Source organism: Cinclus cinclus, chromosome 3 (assembly GCF_963662255.1).
Source record: "Cinclus cinclus chromosome 3, bCinCin1.1, whole genome shotgun sequence".
NCBI classification, from domain to species: Eukaryota; Metazoa; Chordata; class Aves; order Passeriformes; family Cinclidae; genus Cinclus; species Cinclus cinclus.
Window position 1 is genome coordinate 116,400,073 of NC_085048.1, and position 14,694 is coordinate 116,414,766.

At 43.6% G+C, this 14,694-nt stretch overlaps 1 protein-coding gene across 3 annotated transcripts; it reads left to right on the forward strand.

Annotated features, from left to right (window-relative positions):
* The first annotated feature begins 3,459 nt into the window (after positions 1-3,459).
* ENTPD6 (ectonucleoside triphosphate diphosphohydrolase 6) lies at positions 3,460-13,856 on the forward strand. Of its 3 annotated transcripts, none has more exons than XM_062489505.1 (13): positions 3,460-3,718; positions 4,805-4,881; positions 5,294-5,438; positions 5,893-5,985; positions 7,219-7,254; positions 8,407-8,495; positions 9,766-9,845; positions 10,789-10,853; positions 11,201-11,302; positions 11,769-11,909; positions 12,669-12,725; positions 13,301-13,413; positions 13,666-13,856. In XM_062489505.1, the coding sequence occupies exons 1-13, from the start codon at positions 3,460-3,462 to the stop codon at positions 13,753-13,755; spliced, it is 1,347 nt and encodes a 448-aa protein (XP_062345489.1). In that variant the 3' UTR covers positions 13,756-13,856. The 3 variants fall into 3 exon arrangements, with proteins under 3 accessions (XP_062345489.1, XP_062345490.1, XP_062345491.1); XM_062489506.1 differs by having other exon boundaries at positions 5,294-5,437; positions 5,910-5,985; XM_062489507.1 differs by lacking the exon at positions 7,219-7,254 and having other exon boundaries at positions 5,294-5,437; positions 5,910-5,985.
* Positions 13,857-14,694: the final 838 nt, after the last annotated feature.

Genomic DNA, 14,694 nt, shown 5'->3' on the forward strand with positions numbered 1-14,694 from the left:
TAGATTCTGTGTTGCAATCACATCACAGAAGAGCCACAAATCTTTAAAAAATTTAATTCTTTGCATGAGGTGTGGAGAAAGGCATGAAGCAACTACTCAAGGGCATCCTTTGCTCAGATCTCCCCACTCTCCCCGCCTCACACCCAGATCAAACTTGCAGGATAAGAGTTCCTGACAGGGCTGGGTCTCACTGGGGTGCAGAAGGTGCCAGCCATCTCCAAGTGCAATTATCCCTGAGCCATAGGGCCTCTCCCACCACCTGCTCTGCCCTGTACCCTCTCACCTTGAGGACCATTCCTGTTACTGTCCACAAAAATCAGATTCATTATGCAGTGTGCGACAAGCCAACAATTACACACTCAAGAGAGACATTTGACTGTTTGATTCAGAGCTGCACAAGCCTGGATGATTGGTGGTGCTCTACAAATCAAGGATGTTCCTCAGGATTTTCCAGGACATTATTTATACACAGATATTTAGTACTAGCAACCTCCCAAGTACATGTAGAGAGCAACCCAAAGTGTTCTTGTATCCCATATCTATCTGTGCCCCAAATTGTTATTATCCCTAAGATCCTGCAACCAGAAAAGAGAATGTGGGTGGGAGGTGCCACAGGCCTTTTTGAAGTCTTTGTTCATGAGGGGTTAGTGAGATGTAGCAATTCTGTTTCCAGTTATTTACTAATATATTTTTTATCTGTTGCTGTTTCACTTGTTGGTAAACTTATTTTTTCACTTACATCTATTCATAGTCATTCCTTACTGGGGGAAGGGGACTGGTTAAAACTAAAGGAAGATAACTCATTTAGAGCATCCACCTCTTCAATTGTTTTAAACCAAGACAGTACAGCCCCTCTATTGGCATTGTAATTATCACACAAACTGCGTGACCCGCCTGATTCCTGTACGTTCTCAGGGGAAAGGTCTTCAAATGGCCAGAACCTTTTTGAGCTACAGGCATGACTTTTTAGTACTATAATGAACATATTTTCAGCTGCAGGATTCATGGACCTTGGGCGTTTCGCCAAGCTGTCAATGGATACACCAACATCTTGATGTACTTCATCCTCAAAGCTTCTTAGCGCCACGCTGGCCTTGACTACGCGTTGTTACCCACCACCTGATTCGAGATAACTTTTACACATTCCACATTTTCCGACACCGTTTCTCCACACTGTTATGAATGAGAAGCAAAAAAGCCTCGTTATTCAGCAAGATTTAGATTGCTTTATTTGGTACAGACAGAGCAAGCAGCGCTGGGGAACGTGAGGGGTCAGCGCCCACTCCACGCTCCGTCCAACCTTGGTTTGCAGTACGGTCTCTTGTTGTAATCAATAAATTTTGGGGTTTTTTTTGCTGTCGTAACTTTGCCGGGTAAGCAGTGGTGGTCGAATAAACATCCATAAAGTCTCTCTGGGCGATAGTCAGTCTCATAGAAAACCGTGTGGTCTTGGTAGTAAAAACCAGCAAAAATCGGGAACTCTGTAGATAGGCAGCAGTGATCAAACGAAGGCAGGAAATCTGATTTTGCAAAACGTATCGGACTGTGGGAAAGTCTGATTTTGCAAACTGGTAGTAGAGACAACTTATTTAGAAAACACACTATTCATAACAGGGGGCTTTAAAACAGAATGATTTAATCATGTATTTTCCTCTAATGCCCACGCTCCGCCTCACGCCTTAGTATTTTCTGGTTTGTGCAAACCCCAATACTTTTATGATTAACACGCATCTTTTATCGATTGCCGCAACACCTTTCCGACGTTTCGCCTTTTACTTATTTATTTAAGTAATGTTTCGTTTTTTTTTTTTTTTTTTTTTTTTTGTTTTTTTTTTTTTTTTGTTTTTTTTTTTTTAAGGACATTTATTTTTTTTCCGGCGGCCCCGCCCTGAGGGGGGCTCGCCCGCCGCGGGACCGCCCCCTCCCCTCTCCCCTCACAGCGGCGCGAGGCCGCTTCGCGCATGCGCTGTGTTCGCGCGGAGGCGGCGGCGGCGCCATGGCTGAGGCGGCGTGAGTTTGGGAGGGAGGAAAGAGGGAGAAGGGAGGATGAAGGAATTACGGGCGGCGGGACAGAGGTTTGTGTACGACCGAGGGGCGCCCCACGGGGTGGGTTGGGTCTGGCCCCCGCCCCGCCTTGCTATACAGCATTCCCCTCACAGCAAATCTTGGCGTCCCCTGACCGAGGCAGGGAAGGGACAGTCGCGATTCTCCGCGGGCGGGCGGACGGCGGTAGGAGCTCAGCGCTTTCAGGCTGCTGTGCCTCCTCGTTTTCCCGGCCTGCGCTTTCCTGCGGTGGCTTTCCTGCCTCCTGTGACATTTTAGCTCGGCTGTGGCTGCAGCCGAGGCCTTCCTGGCACCGGCAGGATCGGAGCGAGCACCCCGTAGATCTGCAGCGACTGCCGCCTGCGTGTCTCTGCCTGCTGATGGAAGACAGGAAGATTTTTCATTTATTTGCAATGCCGTCTTCCCGATTTCTGTGTCATGACAGTCTGCAGTTCCCTTTCCCTAGAGCTGATCCATTGTTCGTGTGTATATGTGCCTGTGGTTTTGTTTTCCCACGTTTTTATGAAGTGTCGTCTTACCTGTTTTTGGAAGTACCCTGTAATCACATTGACTTTAAATTCCTCTCCTTCACGCCTTCTGTATGCTTACTGAATCCACATCAAGAGATTACATATGTGTCAAAAACCTTATTTAACTCAACTTCATCAGTTGGTTTCCTTTCTCTTCATTACTTTATCAAAAAAAAGGAAAAAATATATGTAATTTTTCTCCCCATAAATTACCACTGACTGCTTTTTAATTATGTGAATGATGCTGTGTGGGGGCTTATAGATTTTGTAGGTTGTGCTTTGCTGTGGTTTCTTACCTGGTATTGGAGGTGGGAGAGGAGGGCACGCAATTCCCTGGATCTTGCATCTTGCCTTTCAAACGTTATTTTTAAATTGTCCAGTGTTCTGGGACCTCCCTTACCATCCAGGAGCTAACAAAGATAACTGCCCAGAGAAGCTGTGGGATTCTTCATCCTCAGAGTTTTTCAAAGTGCTCTTGGGTGTAGCCCTTGGCCACATGGAGGGTCCCAAAAGCTGCCCCTGCTGTGAGCAGGAGGTTCCCTCATCATGTTGGATGAGGTCCCCTCCCACCTTAGTCACTTCTCTGAACCCTCCTTATTTTCTGCCTTATTGGGCCTCTGTAGCAATGGGGGAAAAGAAGATTTGTGCTGCTCCATGCATGCTGAAAGTGAGCTGTAGGACTGAAAGAGATTGCTTTCCACCTGTTCATTGGGAAAGTAGCGTCCAGCGTCATAGGCATCATACTTTTAAAGCCTACTATCTATGCTTGGGAAAATAAACCAGATCTTTTCTGTTGGATGTAGGAGTGATGTGGGAGCCACCTGTTCTGCGTGAAGGACAAGGAATAGACCACTTGCTAAAGGGAAGAAACAAAACATCCCATTAAATGGAAGCCATGAAGATATCAAAGCGGTTCTTTGCCTTTGGGATTTTGACGTGCATAGCTGTTTATGTTGCATACATAAAATGGCACTTGGGCTCCAAATCATTTTTGGGAGCCACAGAAGGAGTTGCTGAAAGCAGGGGAGATAAACTGACCCATCAGGCAGTGACCACAGCTCTCTCAGTCTTTTATGGAATTATGTTTGACGCAGGAAGCACGGGAACTCGCATCCATATATTTAAATTTGCACAGCAGCCGAGAGGTATGTCCTGTTCATTGCATGACAGATTATGTCTTCCATAAATTGTGGAGGAGATTATTGATGATGGTTTTCTGGGGTTTGCTTGAATATACATGCTTCAGGTGTTTCCAGAGAGCTCTCAGGAGGTATGTTATGGTTCAGGCATGTATATTTGGATGAAATTGCGAAAATGGTGAACGAGGAGAAAACACCATAATGTCAGAATATGAAGTAAATAGCAGCTGTACTATTAGTGTCTTGAAGAAAGGCAATTTTGCGTCACACTGTGGAAGAGAATTATAAATTCAAAGTGCCTTACTTCCCCAATTTTTTTAGGTTGGTTGGTGTTTGCAGTTCCTGGCCGCAAGCTGCTTCTCTCTACAGTAGTGTCTGGTTTAGTGTATCTTTGGCTTCAGTGGTGGGCTTAAACTGCAAAACAAAACAGAAATTGCAAATTGTTTGATTAAAATTGCTGTGTGTTGCATCTGGACAGAAACTACTTCTAAGAATTGAGACAAAGTGTACAAAGAAGCTCCAGCTTTCCTCTGGAGCAGTAAGCTTGATTTGTTTATGTGTTGTCAGCTCCCATTTATGAAACTCTTATGCACGAAAGAACTTGGGTGGGTGGTGTTAGTAGGTGATTTAAAGGCTTTATTGAAAGCTGTCCTGCAGCTTTCCAAAATACTGGTCTGCATCCCTCTGCTGCCATTGAAAACAGTGGAAAAGCTACCATTAGGTTTTGCTGGGATCAAGTTTAGCCAGAACAAGGTAGGCTGAAAGAAGAGGTCTTTTTCTGCAGGTGCAGTTTTAAAAGCTGTATGTGGCAGGTGTAAGGCCTCAAGGAGAGCTTGCACCCATCTGGTGACTGGTGTGCATGGTGGACAGCAGCACCTGACAACCAGCCATGGCTTTGGAAGTGGTTTTCTCAGGTTCTAATTTCACAACCAGGGCTGTATTTAAAGGTCAGGTGGCTGATAATAGTTAATTAGACAAGGCCTCAATTGACTACTATTAGCACATAATAATGGAATTTTAAAAATTACTTTCTTTTTGTGTATGCAAATTTATTTGTACCATTACTTATTTTGGAATACTGCTTCTGAACAGAGACTCCCAGATTAACCCATGAGACGTTTAAAGCACTGAAACCAGGTCTGTCAGCGTATGCTGATGATGTTGAAAAGGTAATTGAAGTTACTTCTTTCCTGTCTCCCTTACCTTCTGATTTGCAGGGATTTAGGGACTTCTGAAAGCCAGACTTAGACCCAGCTCACAGTGTTTTACATAACCCTTTGCTTTCCAAGAATTTGTCATACTGCCTTCTGAGTCTTTTGTAGTCAAAAAATATGGTGGCAGAGTTCTGTTTCACTGTTTGAAAAAGTGACTCTCTGTTTTGGACCTGTTGCTCAGTAATTCCCATTATATCCTCTAGTCCTTATGCTGTAGTGAGATAGTGAGCCCTGCACCTTCTTTTGACCTCTTTTGATATTGATTTGTCTCTGTTTCACATTTACAGTGAATCGTAGCTCTGATCACCCTTTTCATCTTTCAAAAGAGTTTCTAAGATGCCTTTTGTTGTTCTTTCTCTGCTCACAGAGTGGCCAAGGAATAAAAGAGCTCCTGGAGGTGGCAAAGAAGGAAGTTCCTATGGAGCTGTGGAAGTTTACTCCTCTGGTCCTGAAAGCCACAGCTGGCCTGCGGTTGCTGCCAGGAGAGAAAGCCCAGAAATTGCTGGAAAAGGTATTATCTCTTATCTTTCTGTTTGCTTTCCAGAAAACATGCTCCTGCTAAAAATGCAGCACCCTGGGACATACCTGCACCCTGGGACATTCCTGCAAGCCAGGGTGTCCATCTCCCGCCTTTCCCATGCTTGCATAATCCCTTGAGGGTCACCAATTCCAGCAAAGCAAACGGGATTCCTTTCCCTACCCGTGTCCATCCCTTGTTAATAGCATTTCTGAGCAGTCTTCATGCTTGAAAATCCATCACATCCATCCCTGTTTCTGCACCCAACTGCAGCAGCTGTTAAGCAGCTGTTAAGCAGCACATAAAAGCTTCTGCTTGTTGGACTCTCGACCTTCAAACAAAGTGGTGAACAGCAGCCAGGATCTGGCCCTAGAAGAGGAGTAGTAGTGTAAAACTGGGGTTTTGGAAAACTTGTTTTTCAGCTGAAAAAGTATTTCTCTCAATGTTGTTTTTATTTGAACTACAGGTGAAGGAGATTTTTCAGGCCTCCCCCTTCTTTGTGAGGGACAATTGTGTGTCGATAATGAATGGAACAGATGAAGGTAAGCAACTTTATGGAGTCCTGGAAATTCCTGCTGCACTGTGACAAGTTCCTACCTGCTGTAGTGAGAACCCATAAGCAGCAGTTTTGACAGAAGCAGTTTTTACGCAGCTACAGGCAATGCCTGCCGAAGAAATCATGTGCCTTGTTCTCCAGTTTGAAGTCCTGAGCTCTGTCCTGATCTTGAAAGCTCTGAGTGTTGAGCAGTTCCTGTAGGATCAGCTGAAAGCCACTGTGCAGTCAGCACTTTTGGAAAAGTTTCTGAATATCTGCTTGTTGAGATGGTCTTCACCAATTTGGTTTGTTTACTCAGCTCTTGCCAATGCTTATCAGAGTTCTCTGGAAGTATTTGATCATAAAGTTACTTATAACTCATCTAATGAGTGGGAATGTGAGTTCAATCTGAAAAAAAAAAAAAGTTACATAGGAAAGGAAATACATGCTGAAGTAAGTTCATGTTCATCCAAAAATGTTGAGGACAGAATGTCAGAATTCTAAGTAACTAAGTGTTGAAATGTGTTTTAAATCTGCTGAGAAACCAAGCTTTAAAATAGCTGAAGCTGTTTATGAATTTCTCTTCTTGGTACTTAATGGAGGAATGACATTATTTTTCTTCTGTTTTAAAATCAGTAATAGTAGTGATAGTCTAAGTTCAGCCAATGATTGAGGCAGGTCATGCTCTCTGGCATGCATTGAGTTTTAACCACATGAATAAATATTTGAACTTGTTAACATAAGGCCATTGATTCACCTAATTTATGGGGAACAGTTCATAAAACAAGGAGAGGACAAAAACAGCATAGCTCATAAAATTGCTTAGGGGAAAACAGGCAAAACTAGAACACTGAAAGGTGAAAATTCTTAGCATTCATAGAGAAAAGTGGAGTGCCTGACATCAAACAAAAGCCAATAGTGGATGTTTTCCTAGAAATTGAACAGTGTGAGTTTCAGTCATCTCTTTGTCTTCTAGCTAAGGACTGAAGCCTTTGTGACTTCCTGCCTAAGTTTTTGACCTGTGAAATACAGAGTTCTTCAGGCATTTCATACATGGGGCTTCTCTCCCAAATATTACATAAGCTCTGATAGAGAAGGTCATTCTCTTTGTTCGAATGTTTAGTCTTGGATTTGCCAGGCACTGACAGATCTGGAAACCCTTTAATATGGCTTGACTTACTTGTTGCTGCTATTAGATAAAATTAAAAGCATGTTGTCTTCTGAATCTTTTCCTTATTAGGTATTTCAGCGTGGATCACGATAAATTTTTTAACAGGTATGTGTACATGAGCATGTGTATAAAGATGTGACCAATGCTGTGAAATTCCTGTTCTTTTCTGCCTCTGTGTGGGATTTCCTCATTCATTGGGGTGGAATGGGACAAAGAAGACTCTGAGAATTAAGTCAGCAGTTTGTTTTTGGCTTGGCCTATTTAAGTCATTAGGATTTTGTCCATTTACTTGATGGAGTGAGGAGTTTAATCTTTTTTCCTAGAAGTTTAATGTAGCTTTTCTTTCCGTTCCCTGCAGGGTTCCAGAGCATTTTATTCCTTTTTAGAGCCTGCTGTGGCTCTGGGTATTTTTTTTTTTTGTGTGAATATTCTAGATGTGCTTGGCAGCTGCAGAGAATAAAAGAAAGTGCTATGCTACTTCCTTACAGATTTATAACACAGAAATGCCACGGGTGTTTAAACTGCTGAGTGAGAAAAGGGTAGCTGAAGAGTAGAGAAAAAACTAAGCTGAAGTCCTTTCTGACAATACATAAAGCACTCTGCCATCCAAGTGCTCTGTTCAGCACACAGTGCTCTGGAGCTTTTTCTGCTCCCAGGAAATATCAGAAATATCAGCGATCTTCAAACATCAGCTGTCATGAGGTATATGGAGATACTGGGCACAAACTGTCCTTGTCAGGAAGGTGCATTTGAAGGAGCTAACTCAGAAGAACTAGATCTAAATGAGAGCAGAGGTCTTGGCTGGCACCAGGAAGAATTCCAAGAGAGCTGAGTCTCTTAGGCCAGCTCTTTTCAGTCTGTCATCCCTTTGGCCGTAGGAATCTGCAAAATATTGTTAAGGTCACAGGGAGAGGTGGCCAAGAAAACCACATTCCTCTGTGTTACAAAGTGGTTACCAGAGCAGAGTTTGCAAAAGGGCTTTGCATCCAAAATGTTTAGGAATGCAATAACCAAAGCTGCTGTGATTAGGACAGGAACAGCCACTGAAGAAATAAGAGAGTCTTGTCACTTTAAGATTTGCAGGTTTGATAAGGCCAAAATCAGTGCCCAATAGATAACAGTGTAATTTTGTGCTGTGCATAAGCTAAGAGTGGAGTTAGATTGTTCTCTTTCTTTACCACTGTACCTCTGATTTTGTTTCTTGCCAGTTTTTCACAGTGCCCACCGTGGCTTTCTCTCTTCTGTCACACATTTCAGGCAGGCTAGATGACCCACAGAAGAGAAGTGTAGGGATGCTGGATTTGGGTGGTGGATCAACACAGATCACTTTCCTTCCGCGCACCAAGGTAATGTGAGCATGCACACTTGGGAAGTGCTGCTGCAGGAACCTGTAACTGCTCAGATTTCTTTCCCTTGGAAACAGAGCAAGAGTTTTATCAGTGTGACATGAAGCTATACTTGTGACATGGTCATATGTGCTGTTTTATAGTCAGTGCCAGAGGCATTCACAACTCTTTGTCCATCCTCTTCATCCATGGGTCAGTGGTGCTTGTGGTGAGTCTGCCAGGGCTGCTTTATCTTGAGGACACCGTGTTCACCTGAATGTTTTAATCCTTGACTTTCAGTTTGTACAGCTTATAACAAAGAACACAAAGAGCAAGGCTGTTAATGAATTCAAATCCAGCATTTGGCCTGGATCCCAGCACTGAGATTTAAGAACACAGGTGCCTTCTCAATCCTTGTTTCTGATTGTCCTGAGTTCACTCAATTGCAAGTGAATGCCATTTTAGCTTCCTGGTGTGGCATTTTTACAGGTGTTCTGTGAAGCCCTGTGGTTCTGGTATTGTAAGGCTCTGGCCTGAGCAGAGATAGTGCTCATAGTAAAGCTGCACAAAAGCAGAGGGATTGGATGCTGGATACAGCATCCCAGCCTGGGATAATCAAGACACTGCACTATTTCAGCAGAATGGCAAGGGACATGAAGGGTCCGGGATGTGGAAATGCTGGACATAGAGAAGGAGTTAAGATATGAGCAACACGAGCAGCACTGTGGCCTGAGCTTTGCTCCCCACAAACACTCTAGCTGTGCTTATGCACTTGGGGAACAGGCTGCCCTTTCATTCCTTCAGACCACAGGCTGATCCTCGTTCTGTTCCTTGGCAAGCACCAGGATCTGCTTTTCCTCTGGCTTGTGCAAGTTCACAGATGAATTCACTCGAGTAGGAAGTTAATGCGTGCCTGGCCTTTCTATTAGTTTGCACACAGTTCCTGTAGTAGGGATCATGTGGAGAGGCAGTTGCTGTAGCCTCTGGACAAACACAGTTAAGAGCTGGAGTAAGGATTCCGTTTTAATGAAAGTAATTCTTTTATACAGCATATTGGTGTGGACACAGATATAACCAGTTTAAAACCTGTCATGTGAAGACGCTCTTAGCTGAAGGTTTTGTGGTTGTCTTGCATATCAGCAGTCAAATTGAAATCCTTGCAAATTCATAATTTCTCTCTGAATCATGCTAGGATTGTTTCACGTTTTTCCTAATGTGTTGGAAGATCACCTTGTGGATGTTTGCTGCTGCCTGGCAGAAACCTGCCAGTGACATCTTTTTCTTCCTCCAGGCAACTCTCCAGACATCACCATCTGGCCACACAACTTCATTTCAGATGTTTAACCACACCTACAAGCTGTATTCATACAGGTTAGTTGTGGAAAAGAGAGCACAGTGCTCAGATGTGGAAGTTTTCTGTGAAGCCACGGAGATTGAGGTGCTTTTCTGTTGTGGGGTCCTTGGAAATGACTACTATGAAGAGGCAGAGCAACTTGAGCCACATGATTTTGGTGAATTAACCTTGGCTGCCTACCACATGCACACCCAAGTCCCTCAATTACTCCCATTCCATTAACAGGACAGGGAGAAGAAAATAGGACAGAAGGCTCATGGGTCAAGATAAGGACAGGGAGGTCACCAGTTACTCTCATGGGCAAAACAGACTTTGACTTTAATTTTTTTAACATTTAATTTAAGTTATTGCCAATTAAACAGTAAGATAATGAGAAATAAGAACAAAATCAAAAACACTTTCCTCCTTTCCCTCCTTCACAGGCTCAGCTTCACTTCCAACTCTTATACCTTCTCACCACTGAGCAGCACAGGAAGATGGAGAATGGGCATTGCAGTCAGTTCATAATGCTTTGTCTCTCTTACTTCTTCTTCCTAAGTGTCTTCTCTGCTCCCGGTGTTTTGGGCAGAGGCCAGCAGCTTCTTCCCACCCATGTTTGCTGTGGGGTGTGTTTGGGTTCAGAAAGTCAGTTCTGTATGCAAGTGTCTGGGCTGCATTTGAGGAGAGTAGGAGTACCCAGTGAGGTACTAGGAGCCGAGTTAGGGAAATGCCATTGCCAGCTCTCCAAGAGCCAAATTACAACTGGCAGCTATTGCCTGAGCTTTTTCAAAGAGCAATTATCCTTCTGGAAAAGGTAATATGAGAGCGGTTGTCACACTGTTCCCCTCATGTGCATGAGCTGCTGACTTGAGCCACTTTGCCATGGCTGTGTAGAGAAGACTGGCATGTCCCAGCCCAGTTGTCAGTGGAGTATCAGAGGAAGGATGTCTGTTGCTCACAGAGGCTTTTCTCCCTTTACAGTTACCTGGGACTTGGGCTGATGTCAGCAAGGCTTGCCATTTTGGGAGGAGTAGAGGGAAAACCCTGTAAGTTATGGGCAGTCCTCAGATGCTGGTTCTGAGCTCAGGATGTGTGGTGGGGGGAGTAGCTGTGTAGCCCTTTCCCGTGGGCTTGAGGTCCCTGAGTGGCATGTGGGCTCCTGTCACCATGGCTGGGTGCATCTGAGATGAATGCTGGAGGTGACATTGACAGATCCCAGGACCTGGATTCTTGCCAGCCTCAGGTTGGGGGCAGGCATGGAAGATCCAAACCGTGACTGGGCTGTGGAGGGGCCTTGCTGAGACTGAGCACAGAATGGAGCAGGACTAGGGGTGAAGGATCTGAATTTACTCCTTATGTTTTTTCCTAATGTGACTTTGTTTTATTTCTGCAGTAGGAGAAGGGGAGGAATTGATCAGCCCTTGTTTACCACCTGGCTTCAAATCCGAATGGCAACATGCTGAGATAGTGTACAAAATTAAAGGACAGAAGGCAGGTATAGTGATTTATCACTCTTGCTATCTAGGTTAGCAGCTATTAGCACAGTAAGTGATACACTCTCATCCTCTTTCAAAGACACCAGACTCTGTTTGCTGTTCTGTCTGGCTCCTCTTGATGTGCTGTCAAAGAGATCCTGCAATTACTTTGTCTTGTGCCATGATGTGTCTGTCCAGTAAGTAAAGCTGCTAGACATGATGCAGACGGAGTTGAGCAGCCCTTGAACAGGTCTTTCAAAATCCTTCTACTTCAGATGATGTTGTCCACATCTGATCTATCATGTAGTCCCAACCTGAGGATGATAGATATCTGCCTCTGGAGGACAATGCAGATTTTAGTTCTCTGTGAAGAGTTTTGCTATTTTGCAAAAAGCAGCCTGTTTCCTGGCCAGTCCTGAATAAATACTTTACCTGTTTAACTCTTAACCTGTAATATGATGGTTTGGTGTTTTTGTCTTCTTTTAGGTGAGCCTCTGTATGAGTCTTGTTCTAATAAAGTGGCAAAGATGCTCTACAAAAAAGTGCACAGAGCTGATGAAGTGAAAAACCTGGACTTTTACATTTTCTCCTACTACTACGACTGTGCAGCAGAGGCTGGTCTCATAGGTATGTCTGTTCCTGAACTGGTTTCATTTTAATATTAATTTCTGTAGAGAAGATACCAGGGCTGTGAAATAAGACCTACAGCCTTTGATAATAGTTTTTAAACAAACTGTTTGCATTTCAGAAGTGGTTGTTGCCTAATCAGCTCTACAATCTGGAATAGAAAAAAAACCCCTCATAACGATAAACAAATTTCTTGGGCAGTAAAGCAGTAAAAATTATTTGGGCTGTGTGTTTGCTTCACTGACATTTTTAGATGGAATGAAGATTTTCAGATATTTCCACATGCATTCAGAATGCATCACATCTCTTTTCCAGTGGTGTGCTTGTGTACAAAAGGCTGTCATATTCAATAGTAAAAAGCAGATAATGAGATCTCAAGTTAGTTTGGACAAACATACCCCCCTTCTCAGCCACTCTGTTTTTACAAATAATTTCAGATTTAGTGTGTTGCAGAGCACCACTGCCCTGTCAGATCTGGTCACAGGTGTTCACTGTCCAGGGTAGTGCAGAAATGGGGGTCAGGTGAGATGGTTTGTAAGCTCTGTTTCTGTAGGAAACGAGGCTAAAGGATCTTCATAAACCAAGGTTTTTGAACTTACATTGAGAATCTTTTGAAGGTTCTTTTACCTTTAAAACCAGTCTGAATTTTGACATTGTTTTCAGTGGCTCAAGGTTTGATTTCCAAACAACTTTTGTGACTTGAGTTGGCAGTTGCCTTTATACAAAGACCATAAAAAACTTTGGTTTTTTTTCTTTTAGATAAAGAAAAAGGAGGAAGCTTAACTGTCAGTGACTTTGAAATTGCAGCTAAATATGGTAAGTACAAACACACACTAGTAATTGTGTGTAAATTCATTCCAGGTGGCAAATGTGGGACACACTAAGAAGCCTGATGCTTCTAAGTAAATATTGAGTCCCTCTAAATAGCATCTAACCAACATTTCTGCTGATTTCTGAAAATCTCTCCTACTTTTAGAATAACTTTTGCTTTTGCAGTGGGTTTTGAGTTTCTCTTTTTTATTTTGTTGTGTTTTTTTTTTTTAATTTGGTTTTGTCAACATTTGTTGAATGCTGGTGCTCAAGAAACGTAACACACCTGAGGTTGCTCAGGTACTCGAAGACTTGAAATAGATAGAAGAAAGGCTCTCTTCCTGGAGAGATAGGAAGAACTGTTGTCTTAGGGGAGAGACAGAATGTCTTGATCTTCCTTACAAAGCTTATGTGCTTATCCTAATGTCTGTATGTCATTTCAGCCCCATTGTAACAGGTTCCATCACTGCACAGTTCAACTGACAAGAGCTGTTTTGTGGATTCATTTGAGATTTTTACAGCGGGGCTGTTGCTAGACCTGAGCCCACAGTGTGCATTCAGACACTTTTCTTTCTTCTCAGTTTGTAAGACCATGGAAATCAGCCCTAGAAACAGCCCTTTTCTCTGCATGGACCTCACATACATTACCTTCCTGCTTCAGGAACTGGGATTCCCGAAGAGCCAAGGCTTTAAGGTGAAGCTGAAAGTGGATTTCTGGGGGAGTGGGCAGGAGGGTGCTGAGGCAGGAGCCATCCTGCCGGGAGCTTGATTCTTGATTTACCTTCTTGCTATGACACATGGTCTGCAGTTATGGGTGCAGCAACACTCTCCCCACCATGGTGGTAACTGTTTGTCATAATCTTCAGCACTGTATCCACCTTGCATGCTTCAGATTCTCCCAAAGAATTGTGTTTTAACTTTTCTGCATGTTTTTTTTTTTGTCCAGCTTGCCCGGAAAATCGACAATGTTGAAACGAGCTGGGCATTGGGAGCCACTTTCCATTACATTGACTCACTCAATAGACTGCAGTACTAATGTTCCTAGGAGGTGACTTTTTGGAATTTCCATTTTTTGGAAGCACAGCATGGGAGACCCTATCAAAGGATGTGCTTTTGGCTTCCAGAGTCCTTTGGAAGATCACCATGAACTACACTCCTTTCCTCCCATCCCCTGCCAAGTCCCTACCATCACTAGCTCTTTTTTACAGTGCAGAATGTAAAGGAAGCACCTTGATTTGACAGCACGTGCCATCAGCTTAATGTAAAACTTGATCATTTTGGAAGGAAAACGAGGACTCTGCAGGACATCTATGATCTCTATGAGAAAAACACACCTTCTTTGGAATATGCCTGTACTATGTGCTCGCAGTGTGCTGAAGTTGCTGAACGGTCACTCCAGAAGGAACTCTTTACTGTCCTGATTTCAGGGTGTTTTTTTTTTTCCTGTTTGTCAGCAGTTTTCAGTGATGATTTTTATTTTACTACTCCTATGTTCGAAGGTGAACTTGTGTGTGTGCAAAAACGGTGCATTTACACATTATGCTGCTGACAGGCAGCAGCTTTGAAGTGCGGCGTGGAAGTCACAGCTCTGTGTTGCATTTGGTGAAGGAGAAAAGCTCAGGAAGACTCTAGAACTGGATATAGGCTTGGAGGCATGAATTGGAGCCTGGGTGCCCTTCAGAGTTGAAGGCTAAATTTGATTCCCTGGCTGTTGGGAGGTGGATGGTGGAAGACAACATCAGATATGCTGGATGAGCAAGGCCTGGGAGCTGGGTACAAGGATAATGATGGATTTGACAGTTCTAGAGCTGGTCAGAGGAAGACAGATGAGCAAGATGCAGCCACAAAAATAAACCCTGAGCATGGCTCACTGGAAGTTACAGACTTTTGTGCCCTGGCAAGGTTGATGCAGGGCTGGGGATGAATACATTTGCACGGTATTTTGGGTGTTTCTTCCTGCAGACACATCTGTGCT